The sequence below is a fragment of the Castor canadensis genome, chromosome 7 (assembly GCF_047511655.1).
Source record: "Castor canadensis chromosome 7, mCasCan1.hap1v2, whole genome shotgun sequence".
Classification (NCBI taxonomy): Eukaryota; Metazoa; Chordata; class Mammalia; order Rodentia; family Castoridae; genus Castor; species Castor canadensis.
In genome coordinates, this window is record NC_133392.1 from 5,419,174 (window position 1) to 5,440,555 (window position 21,382).

At 42.9% G+C, this 21,382-nt stretch overlaps 1 protein-coding gene across 2 annotated transcripts in view; it reads right to left on the minus strand.

Annotated features, from left to right (window-relative positions):
* Positions 1–21,382, minus strand: part of Dock1 (dedicator of cytokinesis 1) — a 477,546-nt gene that overhangs the window by 67,295 nt on the left and 388,869 nt on the right. For both annotated transcript variants that reach the window (XM_074078054.1, XM_020167338.2), the window contains exons 32-33: positions 16,753–16,811; positions 9,648–9,796 (exon numbers count right to left, since the gene is read on the minus strand). In XM_074078054.1, the coding sequence (XP_073934155.1) occupies positions 9,648–9,796; positions 16,753–16,811 (208 nt within the window). The remainder of the gene's footprint in view (positions 1–9,647; positions 9,797–16,752; positions 16,812–21,382) is intronic.

The following is a 21,382-nucleotide window of genomic DNA, read 5'->3' on the forward strand; positions in this document are numbered from 1 at the left end:
AACTGACTGAATGTCTCTCAGATCCATGCTGTGAAAAAACTCTAAATTCTGGGGAGTTGCAACTTGCAGAATATCTTCTAGGGATGACTGGGCTGGAAATGAGTACCTGGATAATGAAGAGCATATCTTTCCCATCTCTTTCCCTAGTTGTATTGGGATTCCAGACAAGTGATCACCCAAGTCACAGAGAAACTTAGGATTACTCTTCCTGATGTACTGGAAGGAAGGAGGGGTTGTGGGAATGTTGCTTTCCATAAAGATGGGGACCCAAATTCCGAACTGACAGAGGTAGGTGAGAAAAGAATTGAAGAAAATGATGACTTGAATTCAGGGTTCAGAAAGCAAGCACAAGATGGCATGAAAACAAGGATCTACCTTTAAAAGACATGTTCAATCACCTGACTCTTGGGAGTAATCCTCAAGTCCCCCAGTATGTATGATTAGGATTCCATAAGAATGTTGTCTGTGGGAGAGCAAGCATTTTCTTTTTCCTTGGTCACTGCTATCTCCTGCGGGCCTAGAATGTGGCTGAGGTGGAGGCTCCAACAGAATGAATGTGCTGCTCTGTTGCACATAAATTATTGCATGGAGTGGGCCTTAAACTGATCAGAGCTAGGGAGAGAGCTTAACGTGTCATCAAAGCAGTTGGCCAACGGATTGCAGAACCACAAGCTGCTCTTTGGGCCCCAGTGAGTCAAAGTGTGAGCATGATGTTCCAGAGCGACAGACATTATGGGCTCCATCTATTGCATGGGGGATGCAGGGTGCTACTGAAGTAGAAGCTGATTTTGGCCCCCAACAAACAGAGAGCAAAACCCAGGAGGGACTTCCAAGTTGGCACAGACCCACCTGTCCTGATTTGGGACACACTGCCTGAAACCATAATTTTATCTGGCTGCAGATGAAGCACAAGCTTCAGACAGGGCTGGAGAGGAGTGCTGATACCAAGGACTTGGTAACCTTGCAGCAGTCATGGCCTTCCTGATCTCCTCCGCCCTCCTCCTGATCATCTCATGCTCTCTCCCCCCGATAAACACCATGTTTTGATGGTTTAGCTTAATAAGTTCAGGGCTTTAGGCACATACACGGTTCCATTGAAGGATATTGACTGATACTGACTTTTACTGTAAAACAGCAACTCTGCTCTTCACAGAAAAGACTTCAGCAAGAGATCATTCATTTAAGAATCTGATACCAAGGAGATCTCTTGCAGCTAGCTCCAAGATGGACTTTTGGGGCAGTCCTATAGTCTAGATGATACCATGACAGAGACACCAAAGACTAAATGTCTGACAAGAGCTGATGCTTCAGAACAAATAACTGAGACATAAAATTACACATGTTTAATAAGAAGTTACAACTGGAAAGATATAGAGAATGCAGAAAAACATGCCTTATTTAAACACCGGGAAAACACACATGGGTATTTAAAATTGTTCATCACTCGTCAATCAGAAGATATTTGAACTTGGAGTCTACTTTATGAAAATGGCAGACTTCCTCTGCTTCCAGGTAAACCTAGCTGTCACAAACACAGGCAACGAGGAAGCAATAGCTCCATAAGCAGGCTGCTTATCAAATTTTGACTGATGAATTTAATGTTTTCTAAAAAGAGTGGATGAATGAGAAGTACATCAGAACACAGCTGATTCTAATTTTACTAACCTCTAGTCTAAACTAAGTAATTTGCACAAACACCTGGCAATTCTGGTCTGTTTATCAGCAAGGATTGAATGCCATAGATCTGTATGCAGCTTCTAATTTCAAGGTCTTCATTAATTTTTGCAGAACATATTGGAATCAATTTGTTAGTGTGCTGTGAACTGTTATCATAATCAAAATTAAACGATCTTGTTCAAATAAACTGGAGATAGTACATTTGTGATAGAGCAGAGTTGGTTTCATAAAAGCCATGTTTATTATGTTACTCGTAAGTACATACTGTCTGATAATTTGCAGCAGGTTCTCTATGGCTAGGATAAAATTAGTACAGGTTTATTGTGCTGCTTAAAAGGTGGTAGAGGCTCACTCAAGTAATAAGCAAAATCATTATATTTTTCTCTCTTTCCTGAATCACCAATATTGCTACAAAAATATCCACAGGGTATCCAACTTACAATATTGAACAGAACATCCCTGAGTCTGTGATACCAGAGGCCCCCAGACAGCACGAAACATAAAAGGACATCAATAGAAGGCATTTGGAGGATGCTTTTAAACCGAGCGTGGGCTGTACTCACAGCAGCACTGACGTTGTTAATTCAATTAACTTAGAAAGGAACCACTGTTTCCTCTACTCATCGCCTGAGTTAACCAGGGGTTATGGAATATTATTTCAGAGAGTATGAAAAGGATCATAGCAGTGGATAATCCAAAAGCCAATTATGTTTTGTTTGGAATGCATAATTTGTGATTTGGATTAGATTTACCATTATAATACATGTATAAATGTTTCAGATCAGGCCTGCATTTCCAAACATTTTTTTTTTTTTAATTTTTCTGGCAGTACTGGGGTGTGAACTCAGGGCTTTCCACCACTTGGGACACACCTCCAGCCCTTTATGCCTTAGTTTATTTTTCAGATTGGGTCTCCTGCTTTTTTTGCCTGGGGCTGGCCTTGGACCATGACCCTGATACCTCCACCTCTCATCACACCTGGCCCCAAAACAGACCTGGGCTTAGGCCAAATCAAGGCAGGAAGCTGGGTACAAATATTTCAGCACATGGACAAAGGGCTCTGAGGTTATCAGTGGCTGGCTGATAGTCAGGAACCTATGTCTGTGGTCTGCTAGGTACAGTAGCAAAAGGTTTTCTTGGGCCCTTTAAACATGAACCATGGTAAGTTTACTGCGTTTTCCTTTGCCCAAAGTGCTCTACTTCTTCCTGGTTTTTAAGGAAAAATGCTCAGAAGATACTTGTGCTTGGCCACCTCCAGATTTCAGAGAAAAGTGCCAAGGGATCAGACACCCTTTGCTCCTCCATCTTGAGATGCGGCTGGGGAGCCTGATGGAGCCACACAGCCATACCCATTCTCATGCTATTTATAGGAGAGAGTTGTGGGGAGAAAGATGCCAGGCTGCAAATGGGTGGAAATATGGCCAAAAAGGCCACTTTAAAACCCTGGGGCTCCGGCTCCCATGCTGCCATTCTAAGTTACCGATCCACCAATCTATCATTCAGCCTTTAATCCCAGTGCTTGACACACTCATATTTTTTATGTATACTGGATTCCTTTTGCCTAACCACTCTGTAAACTTAATTACACACTTAATCTCTGGCTCTCTATCCCACATTCTAAAACCTTCATATCATCCTCTGTCTATCAAGCAGGCAGCTCCTTGACCTTGAAGTTTCTGTGAAATACTCATGAGCTTAGAGACCCCAAAGTATATACCTGGAGCAGCCAAGACACCTTCAACACACCTGTGGCAGGTACAGCAGCTCCCTGTCTCTGCATGACAGATTGAGGGGTGACTTTTGGCTGCACACAGTTATAGAGGATGCTGGCAACACAGCCTCATTGTGAGGTCTAGTTAACTTAGTTGAAGAAGATTATGGAAGTGTGAGAATCTCTGCTGGAAGGTTTTAAAGACTAGAATTCAATGTAATAGGAACTCTTGGAGTCAAAGGAGTTGGGTTTCCATGATCTCTCAGACCACCCATGGTCTGAAGTCAAGGGAAGAAAAGCCTGACTCTTACGTCATGTTTGCTCTTGAAGCATCCGCGGCAATAAAATCAAGTATTATTTTGAAATGCAAAGCACATATAAACCGATGAATAAAAATTCCAATGAATTGGTGAATAAGTAAGATAAAATTGCCACCAAACTTATTCACATTCTTACTACAGGGCAAAATATATTGGCTTTTCCACCAAGTGGCTGAAGCTGCCAACATTCACTTGGGTTATTCAATTATTTGTTTAGGGTTACTGGCATGGGCAGTGGGAAGAGATTATTCACACAGGAACTCAGACGCACTGACGACACAAAGATTACTCATGTTCTAATATTGTTACAACTAAATGAGAATTTCTGGAAGTTGTGGAGCAATTTACTGAGCCTCACAAAGATGACATAAAATAGCTCCATGATTGAAAATATTATTTTGCTGTAGAGCCTTTTCCATTCCATTTTTATTAATGGTCTGTGGCCCATCTGGCCATTTGCTGCAATTCTCAGCTGTTAGTTCTGCATTTTCCAAGGGCATAACAAATGGAATTCTTTAAAAAGATGCCGGGAGAGAATTTAAAAAGCATGGTTTCGTTTTTGGTGAAGTAAAATCAAGTGTGAGACTGAGGTTCCAGGCGTTATCCATCTGGAAAGCAGAGTTCTTAGTGAAATGGAGGAAAGGTCAGCTTACGGCCAGGTGAGGGCTCATCGGGTTACTAGGGCCAGGCTAGTTTGTCTGAGGGACTGGTGTGGGAGCAGGATGGACAGGGCACAATGAACACACCTGTAGGGGTGACATGAGGAAGCAACAAGGAAAGGAAGCAGAGATTGTGTCCTGGAGGGACTTACAGACAGATAAAAGCCGAATGGAACAACATAGGAAAATGGGTGGGCATTCAGACGATGAAAGGGCTGGAAGAACCAGGATGGCAGCTGCAGTGCTCGAAGCTCTCAGCCATGAAATAGGCAGAGAAGATGAGAAGTGCATTTTTTTTTTTTTTTTGTGGTACTGGAGTTTAAACTCAGGGTCTCATGCTTGGGAGAAATGGGCTTTTGTTGAGCAGAGAGTCACATGGACAGGACAGAAAAATGACATGGGAGTCCCAAGTGATGCAGGAGCCTGTCCAGAGTCCCTTGGTGGATGGCATCTGTCAGAGTGTGGAGGGGCCCAGCAAGAGAGGGCAGCAAGCTGAGGTTCCCAGTGTATTCTGCCTCCTGATGAGGGGAGTATCCACACACCAGCACTAAGAAGGAAAAGAATGTCCTCCAAAGGTGGCAGTACCCTCATTATCACACAAGTGGGGATGGGGAGGAATCAGTACGGGGGGAAGGGGTGGTGGATGGAAGAGAGCCACTCTATCACAAAAAAGTTATGCTGCCTCCATCCCCTTGATCATGATGTCTTCCTTCCAGGGGACCACAGATCTGCAATGAACACCACCTGTGAACATCAGCCACAAGGAAGCAGGTCCTGTTGTAGAGGAAGGGATTTCTGAAAGAATGCCAGGCTACTTTGTACCCATGGAGCCTCCTATTTCATCTACTTCTGCCTGGTCCAAGTTCTTCCAAGTTGGATCTAATCAACTCTACCCCTTGCTGTCAAGTCCTACACAACATGGCCCTACATAGGTGACTTCCATTAGCATCAGAAACCCTTAGTCCACAGACGATTACAGAACTGGACCTTCCAACCTCACCCCCATGAGGACCTGCCCAGAATAGAGGAAGTCAAGCTGACTCAAAGTACTGACTGCAACCTAGGAAAGGTGTCCCAGACCAGAAAGAGGCCATGGCTCCTGAGTGGAGAACTCTCTGCTACCCCACCTCAACACCAAGAGAGCTGATTAAGTCACAGACCTTGCAGAGGCAGAACAAGGGCAAGGCACTCTGATCCAGGAGAAAGAGCAGGAGTCTGTAACACGTGCTTTTGAAATCCTGGTAATGGTTAGATGCAGTTTAATCTTAAGCGAAATGCTAGGTTTTCCCCTGAATCCAGTAGATGCCCTTGTCACTCCAACTGTAAGGGTGTAATACAACTGGATAGGATGCTTAATTTTTGAGTAATAGCATAGTAACTGCTTGACTATGGAAGACAGAGCAACCTTAGAAGAATAAGTTCCATCACGTGATTAAAACGGTAGAATTATATAAAAACAAAAAACCCTAATGTCTTCCCCTCACTCCATTAGGTTTGCACATCTGCTACAAGAGTGGAGGCAATTTAAGCCCTTGTTGATGTGACTAATCAGGTTAGATAATTGGATTTGTGGTGGATTAGTTAAACAGCAGCCAACCTTTCCTGCCCCAGCAGCTCTCGGATGGAGAGGCAGGTCGGGCCAGCTGTGCATTGGAGCTGTGCACGTGCCCAGCCAGGATATACTCACAGATATTGCCTATAAGAAAAAGGGGCCACACCTCCCGCTTCAGGAGAACTAGTGGCTAGAGGGCAAGTCACAGTGAGAGCAGAATGGAGCTAGAAAAGCTAGAGCAAGTCCACAGATAAATTTCCTCAGAAGATTATTGTAGGATATATTTTTCCTTTCTTTTATCATTTTTACGTTTACTCACATGTGTATACATTGTTTGGGCCACCTCCCCTCACCCCTTCTGGGCAGAACCTGTTCCACCCTCTTGTTCTCCGATTTTGGTGAAGAGAAAACATAGGAGATAATAAGAAAGATATCATGTTTTTGCTAGTTTGATGTAAAGCTAGCTATACAGAGAGAATCCTAGCGTTGCTTCCATGCACTTGTGTATTGCAACCCATGTTGATTCATTTCTGCCGACCTCTTCATTACTTCCTGGTCATCTTCCCATAGTGGCCTCTGCCAGTTTAAGATTACTGTATTTGCTCCTCTACAGTAAGTACATCAACCACATTCAAGTTTTAGGTTTCCTTCCCTCTCCCTATTCCTCCCGTGCATATTCTCTCCTTACTGTGTGAGCCAGGTCCAACAGTATTACTGCATTTGTTTAAGGTCTATAATCCGCATATGAGGGAGAACATGAGATTTTTGGCCTTCTGAGCCTAGCTAACTTCACTTAAGATGATGTTCTCCAGTTCCATCCATTTACTTGCGAATGACAGAATTTCATTCTTCTTTGTGGCTGAGTAAAATTCCATTGTGTATGAATACAACATTTTCTTAATCCATTTGCTGGTAGTGGGGCATCTTGGCTGTTTCCATAGCTTAACTATTGTAACTATTGTAAGACATTTTAAAGCTCCAGCAAGACAGCAATGAGACAAAAAGAATGTGAGGAAGAAGAAAAACAATTCAGAAGCCAACTTCTCATTTATCTTTATTCCAACTGCTCTTGACCTTTATTTTGACTCAAGGACCACTTTAAAAAAATGACAAGTGGTATAAACAGCTTTAAAGCTTTGGATTTTAGTTTTCTGGCCTAGTGACATTTATCTACATCAATATATTTTCCTTCTTTGTCTGAATTTTTAATTTAACAGCAGTTTTCACAACATCTTTCTTTGTGGTTGATTTACATAAAATTCAAAGATCAAATAAATTTTCTGTGTAGGAAAGAGTGACACTGGGACCATGACTTAGAGGAAAAAGGAATAGAGATGGGTCAAATCTTATTAGCAATAATATCAAACAATATCACAATAATGTCAAAGTTAAAAAATATTTTGCATCAGCAGATTCATTTTTGAGAATGCCCACAGGGAAAACTTTCAAAATGAAGTCAAGCAATATGCATGAGTGTATTCAATAGTTATACATAGTAGTGAAAGCCTACAAACAACCTAAATGTCCAGCTAGAGGGAATGGATAGGTAAAAGATAATCTATTATATGAAATATTATGCTCTTGTTAAAATCATGGTTAAAATATTGCAATCGAGGAAAATGCCTTTCATATCTTGTCAAATAGAACAAATGTAACAGAAATGTACAGGTACAGTATTTATATTACATGTGTACAAAGGCTGACCATGAACCAGACAAATACAGTTCTTTTCAAAATGTATTCTCTTTAATTTTATAAGAAAAAATGTAAGGAGACCTTCCTCCCCCAAATAAAGAAAGAGATAAAGGGAGGGAGAGAGGAACGAAGGAGAAGAGAGGCACTAATATCACTCATCCTTGCTCAATTGACACAACACCAGGGAAAATAAAATAAAGCTTTCTGTTCTGTCTCTGTTGGAATCATAAGAAAATGACAACTGCCAGTCACCTTATAGAACCTGCCTAGGGCATCAAGTGCAAAAACAAACAGTGATATCCTAGCAAGGTGTTAGGAACCTTTGCAGTGGGTTTTGGGAGTCTACTGTGGGGGTGTGGAGGTAAATTATTCTTCCAACTATAGGACTCTGTTGATTTCTTGACACTGCCCCCGATCTTCAGCAGCCAGCCCCAGAGAAAAATAGCCTTGCGTAGGCTGCACAGTGCCAACCTGCAGACAATGGGGGCTGCACAGCTCGGAACCCCAGATCAAGGCTGGGGCTCCAGCCTTGCAACAGAGCAGCAGCAAATGACAGAGTTCATGGTGCCAGAAACTATTTTAAGGGCTTTAGATGTTGGATTTTATTTCATTCTCATAACATCCCTTTCTTTTTCTTTCTCTCTCTTTTTTGTTTAATACAGTACTGGGGGTTTGGACTCAGGGCCTTCAGACCTTGAGCCACTCTACCAGTTTTTTTTTGTTGTTTTTGTGACTGGTTTTGATGAGATAGGGTCACACGAACTATTTGCCCGGGCTGGCTTTGAACTGAGATTCTCCTGATCGCTGCCTCCTGAGTAGCTAGGGTTACAGGCGTGAGCCACCGGCACCCAGCATACATCCCTTTCTGGTATGCTATTTTATGTCAATGTTACCACCCTGAATCAGACATGTTTATGACCCAGGGAGAACCTTGCTAAGCCTGGGAATCCCACAATACCTGATGTGGGTGTTCAAACTCAACTCTTGCTCACAGTGTAGAGATTTTTTTGATTGCTTTTGTCTCTCTAAGAGCAGCATGGTTCCTCGCTGACTTTGCCTTTGTGCAATAATGGTGAAGACCTGACCAATGAAAATAAATTGTTCAACGCTCCCTTAAACAACCAATTACAAAGATGAGTAAGGAAAATTTACCTTTTGAAGATTAGATCTTACTAAAGTCATACTACCTTAACTGAAGCAATTTTGATCTTTCACTATAGTGATTGTTCTCAAAAATCAAATGCTCAGTGTGTATTTTTTACTTACTTGAATTGCTCTATTTTTAAGAAGGTCACTTTTAATTTAGAGGACCCTCCCATCTCCCCCACAGCCTAGGTTCCTCTTGTGCCTTCTGCAAAGCATCATGGTCAAACTTCGAGCTCTTTAAGGAGAAAGAAATTACATATGTGTGTGTGTGTGTATACAAGGGAGTATTTACGGGTACACATGTGTGTGTGTCTATACTGACCCAAGAATATACAAACAGTATTCTTATTTTCATGGGATCCAGGATCTCAGGCTAAGTTACTCAGATCTTGGCCTTTCTACTGTCACATTATGTACTGAGCACTTTATATACTCTTCCTTTGAGAGATTGTCATTAGTTCCATTGCAGAAATAAAAACCCAGCATGTGCTTAAAAGAATACAAGCAAAGAATGTAGGATTTAAAATAAACACTGCAAGAAGCAGGCAGTCTTGGAAAATACCATATAACTTTGATTAAACATTCTTCATGTGCACATACCATGTAGGGAGGGGAAAGAAAAAGACTTTTATCCAGGACTTAACGTATGAGTACAGATTAAAAATAAGTAATAGTTAAAAACTGAGAACAATTTTCTCTAGAGAGGAAGACAAAAGATGGTAACTTCTTCAATAAGGAAAATCACAGGCTTCTCCTTTCTTGAGTTGTAGGGAATTATGTTTTCATATTTAAAGTCTTTATTTCTAGAATCATCTGTGCATCTCTTTCAAGGATTTTTAGTTTGTGCCCCCCATGTCCCCACACCCCTTTGCACATCTGTGCCTTACCATTTGGAAGCTTCGGGTTGAATGGAATTCACACTGCATCATATCGAAGAAGATGGGGATGGTGGCTTTGCGTAATTCTGTCTCAGGAATTAGTGTCATTTCTAATATTGGGCCCACCATTTCTGGAATGAACTTTATCTTGTGTTGACCTTGGAATAAAGAAATACATCGTTGAGAAATTTTTTAAAAAGTATTTCTAACTTGGGGTTACATACACAAAACAGAGCAATACAGATCATGTCACTTTGAACAGGAGAACTTGGGAACGGGCATCCATTTCTCATCTGCCATGATTGTGAACATTTCTAGCTGTGGGTGTAGAAGTGGACTGTATTCCAAATGTTACAAAGGAAGCCACTCAAAAACCCATCCAATATAAGGCCTATAGTCATGACTTGTCTGTTATAGAAGATAAACTTCCGTTTCATATATAAACAACTGTGTCACATAGACTGGGGACATGCGAAGTCACCTGGTACCCAGTTTTGGATAGAGCAGGGGCTGGGATTAGAAGAGTCAGTACAATGGCAATGACAAGTATGGGAGCTGATATAGGGAGAAAGCAGTCTGTTGGGTACTTTCTCCAACATCTCATGAAGATTTCCTGTGTGGCACCTCCACAAATGACACAGAATTATTTCTATCACATTTCAAATGACAATCATCAAAGCAAATCAAAGGACACCTCAAAGAGTATGGAACTGTAGAAACGGGAACGAGTCTACCTTCTTTGACTACTGGTTAATAGGAAAGGCCTTATTAATCTTATCCCATCTACTTTTCCAGATATAATTTTTGAAGAATTCAGGAAAATGTTTCTAAAAGTTTTTTTTCTTAAAAAAAATAACATAAGCCAGGTGTGGTGGTAAAGGCCCAGCAGGATGTTGGGACCAACTTCCCAGGGCAGCTTAGCAAGGCCCTGTCTCAAAATAAATGAACAACCCAACAACTTCCCACCGACATCAAAACAAATAATACAGCTGTGAATAAGGTTATATACTACCTAACGCTACAATGCACGTATACGAGACAGGCCTAGTGAAAGCCTTGTCTCATTGCATCCTCATGATAACCTCGTGATTGGGTCATCTCCTCAACCCTATTTTACCAATGAACAAATGAGGTGCTTCTTCTGGCAAAAGTCAGGGCTTAGGACCAGATCTAAGATTTCAAAGCCTTATCTGTAACCATGCTTTACTGATCCCTTCCCTGCCTGCTGGTCATAGGCACACATCTCCACAACAGGAACTGTGAACATCCATACCACCCCCTGTTGTGTCTGTTGCCATCATAGGACAGAGGTAAGTAACCTGTCACTAAGTCCTCCCAAAAGTAGACTGATTTTTTTGCAAGCACCAGAACTTGTTTTCTGTTCTATTTTAATCGTTTTTGTGGCAAACCTTGGTAGTGTTTTTTTGTGGACCTCTGTCTTTGACTCAGACACAGGCTCAGAAACACAATCGGAAAGTCCCACAGTTCAGCAGAGACACCAGCAAGTGGCCCCACGGAGTGGTCAATAACTCCCTGCTGCTAGTTGTGGGTTTTGCTGCCACTGTGCCCTGCCACAGCAGTGGCTCCCATGATTTCTGGCTGTGTGACTCCTTAATTCGCGAGGCCTGGGGCACAATATAGGTGATCTTATACAGATTTTGAAGCCATGGAAGGCAGAGGGAGAAAGCAGCAGCAATGCCCAAGGTCACTTCCCTGACAGGACTCTGAGCCTCTAGAAGGAAACTGCTGGAAACTGTTTCTATACAAAGGGTGTCTGCCTTGCTAAAAGTGACACGAGAAAATACAGAGGCAAGTCCTACCAAGTGTGGTCTTTTAAAATCCTATCCTCTCATCTTTATCTTCATAAATATTTTATCTTCATGTCACCCCACTATATCTAACATCATCTCATTTCCAACGTGTAACAGAAGTCTGCACAAAAAATTATATGCTTGAGTGAATTATTTATGAAATTATCTTATTAACATCAGCAATTTATCCAGAGTTAATCAATCTAATACTTTTATTCAATCAGAAAACAGAATGGATACACCAAAGAATTTACTTTTCTTTACAACTCAAGCAATACAGATTTCTGTAAAGACAGTCATTAAACAAATTTGGGTATCATAAAGTAACTACATTTAAGAAGATATTCTCAGTTAGCTTAAATGAATTTTTATTGGGTGTACACGTGCAAAATGTAACCTTCAATAAGGAACCTAAATTTAATTAAAAGCATATTTTCAACTTTTACTAAATAACTAATATTTTGACTAAGGCTATAATAGCATGATTCTCATCACTTCCCCAAATGTTTAATGTTTTTGAAAGGCACATAACTGCTGCAAAGCACTCTCTTGAAAATGCCATTCTATTCAGTGTCTCAGGTGACACTTTTGTTGTATTATGCCTAAAAAATGTCAGAGCCAATGCTTCAGAAGACAGATGCTCATGACACAGAGTTGTTCATCAACCACAATCTCAATGTCATAAAGTTTCCTCTCACCAGCAGTGTTTATTGTTCCGAGCTGGGAGGAACATATGAGGCAGAAACAAGTGGCTGTAGAGGTGGGGATCAGAGAACTAAGGTTCAAAAAGAGAGGGTTTCCTAACTACTGGTCATCACCCTTCCCATGAGACAGGTAATGCACTGATTTGTAGCAGCCTGAGATCTTTGTAGAGTGAAACCCTAAGGACTGGACGGCCCTAAACCAACAGTCCCCAAGGTGGGTGAGGAGGGTGAGTGAGGGTCTCCAACGCTCTCATGTTATGTTATTTGGCATTTGCATTATGGGCTTCTCCTGGAGCACATCTAGCTCAAATTTAACAATGAACTTGTGTGTGGATCAATGAAAGTCAAAGAGACTACTGAAGTACAGAAAACCAAGAAAAGAGGTTATACTTTTCTTTTGGAGAAGAGGGAAGACTGAGCCAACCATCAGGGTACAGAGAAACATTTCACCTTCTGGCTCCTTGTCAGTCTTCCAGTTACACCACCAAGTACCATAAGATCTACCTGAAGTTTATTTTACTTACAGAACCATCTCCCTCCTCCCCAGTGCTCACTTTGCAAGTTGGACTTCCTTCAGCACCTTACGCTGGGTGTCTGGACAATCACTTTAAAATTATTATTGATCAGAAATCCTGGCCATTCAATATAGTCTTATCCCTGGGAAAATCTCTGCATGCACAAGGCAGGTAGGGCAAAACTTCTGCTACCCAGCCAAACCTGTCATGGCACATTGTGCAGTATAATGGTTTTCATGAAAGCAAACAATTTACCCATTCCCCAAAATAGCCTTGAAGGGAATTCCTGCAAGAAAATATCCCAAGCTGAACAGGGCCCCAAAAGATTTTGCTGTGAGCACATTTGTTCAGCTGGCTCCACAGCTGGATGTCATAAACAAAAAATGTAGGGCTGGAGGTGTGGCTCAAGTGGCAGAGCACCTGCCTAGCAAGTGCAAGGCCCCGAGTTCAAACCCCAGTACCAGAAAAACAAAAACAAAATAACAAAAAATGTAAGTGGAGGTGACCAACCCAGATGGAGATGAGGTGGTCTTATGGGCTGCCACACGGTGAGTTTGATAATCACTGAAGAGCTGGTAACTAAGTACAACTCTCCTCTTTTCTTTTGAAAGAGAACTTGCTTTGAATTTCCCCATTCACACTCAAAATATGGTAGGTTTGGTAGGGAAAACAACCCACTGCTCTGTCCCAAAGGGCAGCGCCATGCAAACTGAACAAAGAGACCCCAGATCACTGCCCTGGGGCTCGTGAAGGTACAGTCTGAGACCCTCGTTGCCACAGACCACACATGGTACTGTGATGACTCAAGGAAAGCATGGTGTAGAACATTTGGTATGAGGCCTGATCCAGTGATCATTCTAAGGCGATAAGTACACCTGATCTGACTTCTATTTTCATTTTTTTGGCAGAGCTGGCTTGATGTGGGTGCCAACATATTCCCAAACCTGAACCCATTAGAAAAAGTAAAACTAAAAGCTGTGTAGAAAATAGGCTGTGTATATCCTGGGAAATTGAGATGTGTTGTCATGAATTCTGAGAGTGGCAGCCTGCACAATGACACTTACAGCCAGATTCAAACACCTGAGATCTCACCAGGAAGGGGCTGGGTTGCCCAAGGTGACCCTACAGAGCTATTCTGAGTCATTTTGAGGGGCTGCTGGGGGGGTGGTGACCCCATGCCAGCAGGTGCTTTGTTATTTCTTTAATTTTTAAAAATAACTTAATAACCCAATCCTGGTGATTGATTGTAAGTTCTTGCTAATTCCAAGTCCTTGCCCTTAATTGGCCAAGGTCATGGTTTCCTTTTGACCCTCTTGTGTGCTTTTCATGCTGAAGTCAATGCTTCTAGCTAAAGAGCTACAAAGCATGCATCTTATGCATTAATCACTGTATTCAAATCAGCAAGCAACAGGATGAAATGGGGGAGATTTGCTCTTAACTGTGTCTTCCATACGGCAAATCAAATGCTGGGCTTATTTGCAGCATAATGACAGATGAAGTCAAGAGAATCAACTGCTCTGAAATGGCTTTAGAAACTGAAGCCAGACCTAAGAGTACCTCCTCAGAAGGCCAGTGTTTTCCAAGGGCCTGGACAGCCTTCATTTGAGAGCCCAGAGAAACTTGCCCTTCCCTAAGCCTCTCTTTCCTTCCCTCATTGCTATGTTGGCAAATGGCATGGAATGAAATGGGGGCAGTTTCAATGGTGGTCAATCCTAGGGATTCCAGAGATACCACTAAAAATACTTACTAAAAAAAAACCCTAAGACACAGAAACTGTGAAGGCAAGAATGGCCATCTGTCAGGGTGACCTCTGGCCTGTAGGGCTTGAGCTGGGCTTTGGAGGCTCCCTTGTAACACAAAACACTATCATCTGAAAGCAGCAGTGACAATGTCCTCTTGGAGGTGGTGCCACTCATTTAGGAAGGGCCAGGCTAAAGTGTGGTCAGCCTGTGTCTAGAAGTGCCAAAGGTCCATGTTAGGAGCACAGATGAAAGGTGGAGCCCATGACCTCTCCTTCATGGACACTGGGCCTAGAAAAGCTCTGGCTCCTGTCATCCAGCAGAAAGTGTCCCTGGAAGCCACTTTTCTGCAGTCCCTTCCACCTCTCTTGCCTCTCCTTCTCTCCCACGGAGCTGCATACCATCCCTGCTTGGTGTGAGTCTTGCCATCTGGTCTGCCAGGGCAAATGACAAATGCATCTGTCAGAGCATGATTTTAAGAAAGAACATGGAAAGATCAATTAGAATGAATCACGAATGGTCCTCTTTGTTCTAAAAGTCTTGCTGTCACTGGATCATCGTATATATGTGTCATAGAATTATTGAGCCTTAGGATTGAAAGGCTCTTGAAAAATTCAGTCAACCTCTTCATCTTATATCTTAGAGGGCCGATGGAGGGAAGCAGAGAAGGACTGTGTCACCTGTCTGAGGTCATATGGATAATGTAGGACTTATCAAGTTTCTTCACTCCATCTCAGGGCTCCCACTCTGCCCCAGGGCATGGTAGGAAGGCTAAGGACAGGCCTTATAGGTTCCATGTTGCAGAGATCATCAGGCTTCTGGTGCCAATTTTGAGAGGAGGAAGCCCAACCCAGACAATGTAGAGGCAAGAAATGGAACTGAAGCCACCTGGGCAAGGCCATTCACCCCTCCATGGCCAGAGACTCATGGCACAAAGCAAGTTTGGGGACAGATGGCTGGGCCAGAAAGAGTTTAATGTCACCTAGGAGGGAGGCCTGGGTCCCAGATGGTGCCTTAAAGACACAGAAAGTACCAAATTATCATCAGACATTAATTTCTTTAAGGAGCATATCTAAAAGAATTACATGTCATATTGATTAACAGAAAAATCTGTTATTATTGTTAATGATGAAAGCTGATTGGAAAATTGCATGAATTAATTAATTTATGGATAAAATTGTGTTAGCTTCATATCATAATCATGCATATCCCTTTTATGCTGCCACCACCTGGTGGTAGGGTACCTAAATACAGGATCTAGTTTTGAGCAGGAGAATGAACCTTTTGGATGTTAGATTCTGCAAAACAAATTAATAAGTGATGGCCAATGTCACGTGCCAACAAACATGGTTTAACACATCAGAAACTGATGGATATGCCAGGCATAGTGATGCATACCTATAATCCCAGCACCCAGGAGATAGAGGTAGGAGGACTGTGAGTTTGACGCTGGCCTATACCACAGTGAATGGATAAAGAAAACAGGGTGCATATTCACAATGGAGTATTATTTGGCCATAAAAAATGAAATTATGTTGTTTACAGGAAAACAGGAAGAAATCATCATGTTAAGTGAAATAAGCCAGAATGATAAAGACAAATTTCACGTGTTCCCTCTCATATGCAGAATCTAGTCCTTAAAAATAAGTGCCAGGAATGGAAAACAGGTTTTGCTTGGGGGAGGGTACCACTGGGAGGCGTGGGGAGGTGAAACGAAAGGGGAGAGGAGGATATGGTTGAAGTAATTTATGTACATGTATGGAAATAGAACAGAGAAACCTGCTCAAATTGTTTTAAGCAGGGTTAAGGGAGACATGAGGAGAGATGGGGTGAATCTGATCAGGGAACATTGTATGTGTGTATGGAAATATCACAATGAAACTCCTTTATACTACTCGTATATGCTAATAAATAATGTTTAAAACAAAAAGAAAGTTGCTGGGGGCATGGTTCAAGTGGTAGAGCACCTGGCCTAGCAAGCAGAAGGTTCTCAGCTCAAACTCCAGTACCACCAAAAATATAAATAATGAAAAAAGAAAGTAAAAAATAAGGAATGCTGGTGATGCCTAGGAGTGAAGGAGCGTTCCCTGGACACAGGAGGGCGCTTTCTTGATTTCTTCACTTGCCCCACAGTCAAAGTTCTCGCTTTCCCTTTGGTCTGTCTCCGGATTACTGAAAACCATTATTACAAAGAGTAGCAATTTCTGTCCCAAGAACAGAAGCAACTCAGATTCTTAAGATGTCCCAACATGAGCTTAACATGATGATTTCTTCCTGTTTTCCTGTAAACAACATAATCCCTGTCATGACCAGCAGGGATTCAAGATGAAATTGAGGCTACTCACCAAGGTTGTACCACATGTCTCTGATTTCAAAGCCAATCTGTCTCCTCATATCTCCATACCTGGAAAGCAGGGAAAGAAAAACACTGAGTCACTCCACGAAGCTTCTAGAAATCAGACTCACAACATTTTCAAGTGCAGGTAAGGCCTCCCACCATGGAGACAAATAAACATGGTGTTGGAGTTCCAACTTCATTTGCTACCAGCAAGACTCCATGGATGAGAGATCCAGCCAGGAATCTCTCTCTCATCCCCCGGATGACAGAGCATCCCGTGGGAGCGTGGAGAAGCTGTGACAAGCAAAAGCATTTTGCTTTCTTCAGTCTCCTGGCTCCTGGGCCTAAGGGGAGTTTGTTTGCCATGCATGGTGATCTAACGTCTGGGCACAGAATAACATTCTTCTGCACACAGTAAGCAGCTTTTCCATGTTAAAATTAAACCTTGGACTCAGGGAAGGTCACTTCCAAATGTCCCTGCATTCTTCAATATCATTTTAAATGTAAGGAATTGCTTAACATCAAAATATGTCAACAAACGCTCCACAGTTTTTTGTTTATCAGGAAAATAAATGCTAATTTTCCTCCCGGTGGGCGAAGAGAGGAGGTGTGTGTTTCATGAGTAAACAGAATTTGATGCTTCAGAAGATAAACCTTTATTAGTTTGTGAGCAATTTAACTTTTTCCTTTATTGCCGAAGGAAAAAGCTGATTATATTAAAAATAATAATTTGCAAAATTATCATACAGCATTGCTGCTTAGCAGCTGTGGCTTGAACTTGCTCTGTACATCCTTATGGCAGTTGATGGGCAGAGGAAAGCTGATCGCAGATGATGGTGTCACAGTTCTGGAAGCAAAGACCTTGGCTGGGAAACCAACAACCTCAGTCTGCTGCCACCTTATTAGAGTCTCTAGTGCCCCAAGCACCTGTCTGTCACTCATAGCAGGAGGGCTGTCACAGTGTGCCTATCTCACCTGGAAGAGAGCTCTCCCTGGTGTGGGAGGCTCTTGTGCAGATGCATCTTAAATCACTTCTACCCAGGACAAAGTGGAACCTACAAGCCCAGCCCAGCAAGTGATGAGTCAGTGAATCCAGGGGGATCTTGATGAGTGACAAGCCTATCACCAAGGCCACAGTGAGGAGAAGCCAAGAGAGGTATTGAAAAGCACAGCAGCAAAGCCACTGAGCCTGAGCTTCTGGGTGACCCCTTTTATGTCTAACTCGCACCCTAAATAGCCTAAGGGCTAGGCGACCTGCGCATATCCTTTCCAGGTTTCCCAGTTCCAATTTCTGCCTCTGCATGAACATCCAAGGTCTCCCAACAGCCACTGCAGACCTGACCTGGGGATGATGAAGTTGACAGCGTGGTACCTTGGCAGCTTATTATCCTCCAGCATTTACCGGGGGAGAGGAACTCAGAAAGTAAACCATGCCCAGACCTAGCTCTGACTTTTCCTCCAAGGTTAGTGAGAATTTTGCTGTCTAGTGGAAGAACTGTCTTTCAGCAAAGTAGGCATCCAACAAGCCTGGGGCATGGCATCAGCGGGAGGAGGCCTAAGAACACAAACGCCTCTAGCACTCTGGCCTTTGCAGCTACCTGTTAAATCCTCAACACACCAAGGAGGTCAGAGGCCCCAGAGGAGGTGAAAACCAAGAGCAGTGATGTTGACCTATCCGTTACTAACTGAAGCTTTGGCCATCCTCACATTGAAGCTACATGAATTACTTGTCATCCTGAGATACATCTGAAACATAAGGATGCCCAATGTTTAGGCTGATCTTAATCAGTGTCTCTGCCTTTCTGGCCTCTGACTCAACTTCTTGCAGGTCCTTTAGGGATTCAAAGGAAATCCTAAAGCTGGGAATTTAAGTAGAGGAGACCCATGGCCACAATGGGCCCAACACTGGTGGTCTTTATGGCTCAGGAGTAACCCAGGGTGGTGATCTGCCATTTCTCCAGTGCTGGTATGGAGATATAGATGCTGGGAGGCATGCTTGGGAAGGGAGCCAGGGAAGGCTGTCCTCGTTGCCTCTCCTGCAGGGGACGAAGGAGGGTGAGGGCTGGGGATTTCCACCCTCAGTTCTATTTTCCTGTCCTTAAGTGGAAAAAGACTTGCATTGGCAGTATTTGAGAACTGGGGATGAGCCTATTGTACATGGCTCCCAAAACACTGTTTAATAGTCAAATAAGACAAGGCGCCCAAGCCCGGAAACTATGACAAAGAAGAGTAGGGAGCTGAATGGTGAAGGGCAAGATTGGATTTCCCTGGCAGTGAAATTGATCTTTTCTTTAGTTTTAATAAGAAGGCAGCTCTGATGAATCTATACATGCCTCAGAGTAATCCCCAAACAGAGTCACAGCTGTCACCAGACCTCAAGAGGGCTTCCTGAAACATTTCTACCTTCCTCCCATGGAAGAGAAAAATGACAATTGAGAGTGTCTCAGCTGAAGCTCATTACCTGGAAGAGAACTTGGAGCCGCTGGCAACCCCAGAGATCACAATTAAGTTCCTCTCTAACAATTTATAGTTGAGAGAGCTGGACCAGTCCTGAAGGGAGAAGCAGAATGACTTGGCTGCCATCACAGGGCAAGGACAGTCCAAGTTCCCAGACCTCAAATCCATTCTTCCCTGCACAGTACACGTCTGGTCCCAACAAACACTGTACACCTTTCATAGTGCTTTTGTTCCATTTTTTCCTTACTAGAAGACTATGAGGTGAGACGCAGACAGCACTGGAATTCTTCCAATGAGGGGGCTGACCATCATGGTGCCAAACCCACGCCTGGCGCCACCAGGATTACAAGCACATGGAGCTGGAGTCACCTCGTTCTGTCTGTTGGTTCTCCACATCTAGCATCCCTGTGCCCACCCACAAAGTGAGCATAGGAATGTATGCTCCAGAGGAAGCCGTTCCTAGACCCAGGGAGACCTAGAATCCTAAAACCAGGCCTATGTTAGCTCTTGGCACTCTGCTTCTTCAGCCTGAGACCAGAAAAATCATGTCCACCAGAGCCAGCCCAGGCTCAGAGTGAGGCAACCTCAGCCCAAAACTAAGCACAATTGGGTCAGTCATTTAAGTGCCCTCACCTTCAGTCTCCTTATTTGTAGTATGGGGAAAATGGCTTATGATGCCCATCTCCTAGGCTTTTGTGAAGGATGCAAAAGAAATGACACCTCTGTCTATCCCAGCTGATACTCAAGCCAGGTTAGACCCTTCCTTTGAAACTTCAGGTGGACCACCTCAGAGTATCCCCTTCAAGGTTGAACTGGTCATTAGATCAATTCATTTAGAATTACTGAGTAATTCTAACAAGACCCACAGACCAAAGGAGACTATTAGCATGACAAGACAGACAGACAGACAGTAATCTGATAATCACACAAGATATCTACCTATCTTGTATACATGATACCTGTGAGTGTGGCATTATATGGAAACAGGGTCTATGCAGATATAACCTAATTGAGAAGAGGGCACACTGAAGTGGAGTGGGCCCTACATGGAACAACTGGTGTCCCTCTAAGGAGGGAAAGATTTAGAGACACAAGACATGAAGAAGAATCTAATCTGAAGACAGAGCAGAGACTGGAGGAGATGCCTGCAACAGATTCTCCCGGTGAGCCATCAGAAGACCCGACCCTGCTAGCACCTGCATTTCAGACATCTGGACTCCACAACTGTGACACACTTTGCTGAATGACCCCCAGCTTGTGTTCATTATTATGGCAGATGGACCTAGGAAATTAATACAATGGCCCATTCAGCTAACATCCTGGTGACCACAGTTTGAAAATTGCTTTCTTAAGGAGAGAGAATGGAATCAGACTGGAGGAACTCTACCACTTCATGACAGGTAGTTTGGACATACAGTCCAAACTTGATAAGGGAACAGACTAAAGGGTCAGGGACGGGGGGCAGGGAGGGAGGGAGAGAGAGAGAGAGAGAGAGAGAGAGAGAGAGAGAGAGAGGAGAGAAAGGATGGGCACTTTTATTTTACTTAGTGGGAGATAGTAGGTTTCTAGATAGGCGAGGGGGGACAGGACCCCAGACGGGACCAATGGGAATCAACCTTGTTTGACATAGGGCTGATATAGGGGTCCTACTTACATTGAGCGCTATCATATTTCCCAGGGCAGTGTCACCAATGTGTGTGGGACATCTAACTTTGCCAACAAGAAGTTGGCACAGTATTACTGCTTATGAAGTCTGTCTCCCTAGTCCCCTTCTAATTCATAAGGCGATTTTGTTTTGAATACTTTGAGTGTCCTAAAAGTAATTAACATAAATATAAATTACATCGATCACATAGCCTGTTATCATCTGTAACACAGAATTATAGCTTCTGATGAGGTCACATTGCCAAATGGGGCTTATCACAGCATATTTACTTCCTTTCAGTTTCCCCAAAAGTTGCCTCTGTAGTTTGACTTAACATGTAGGCATTTCAGAACCCAGTGTTTGGTCAGATGGAGATATTTTTGTTTCTCTGGTATTCTGGTCTAGTTGTGAAACCTGTCTTCCTAGAAGGTTGTAGACTTCAAGAGGAAAAAAAAGTGAAAAGATAACAGAGCTGGGCTTTGCCATCAAACTTTATATTCTCATGCTGAAGACTTTAAATGGGTGTTTGATGCTC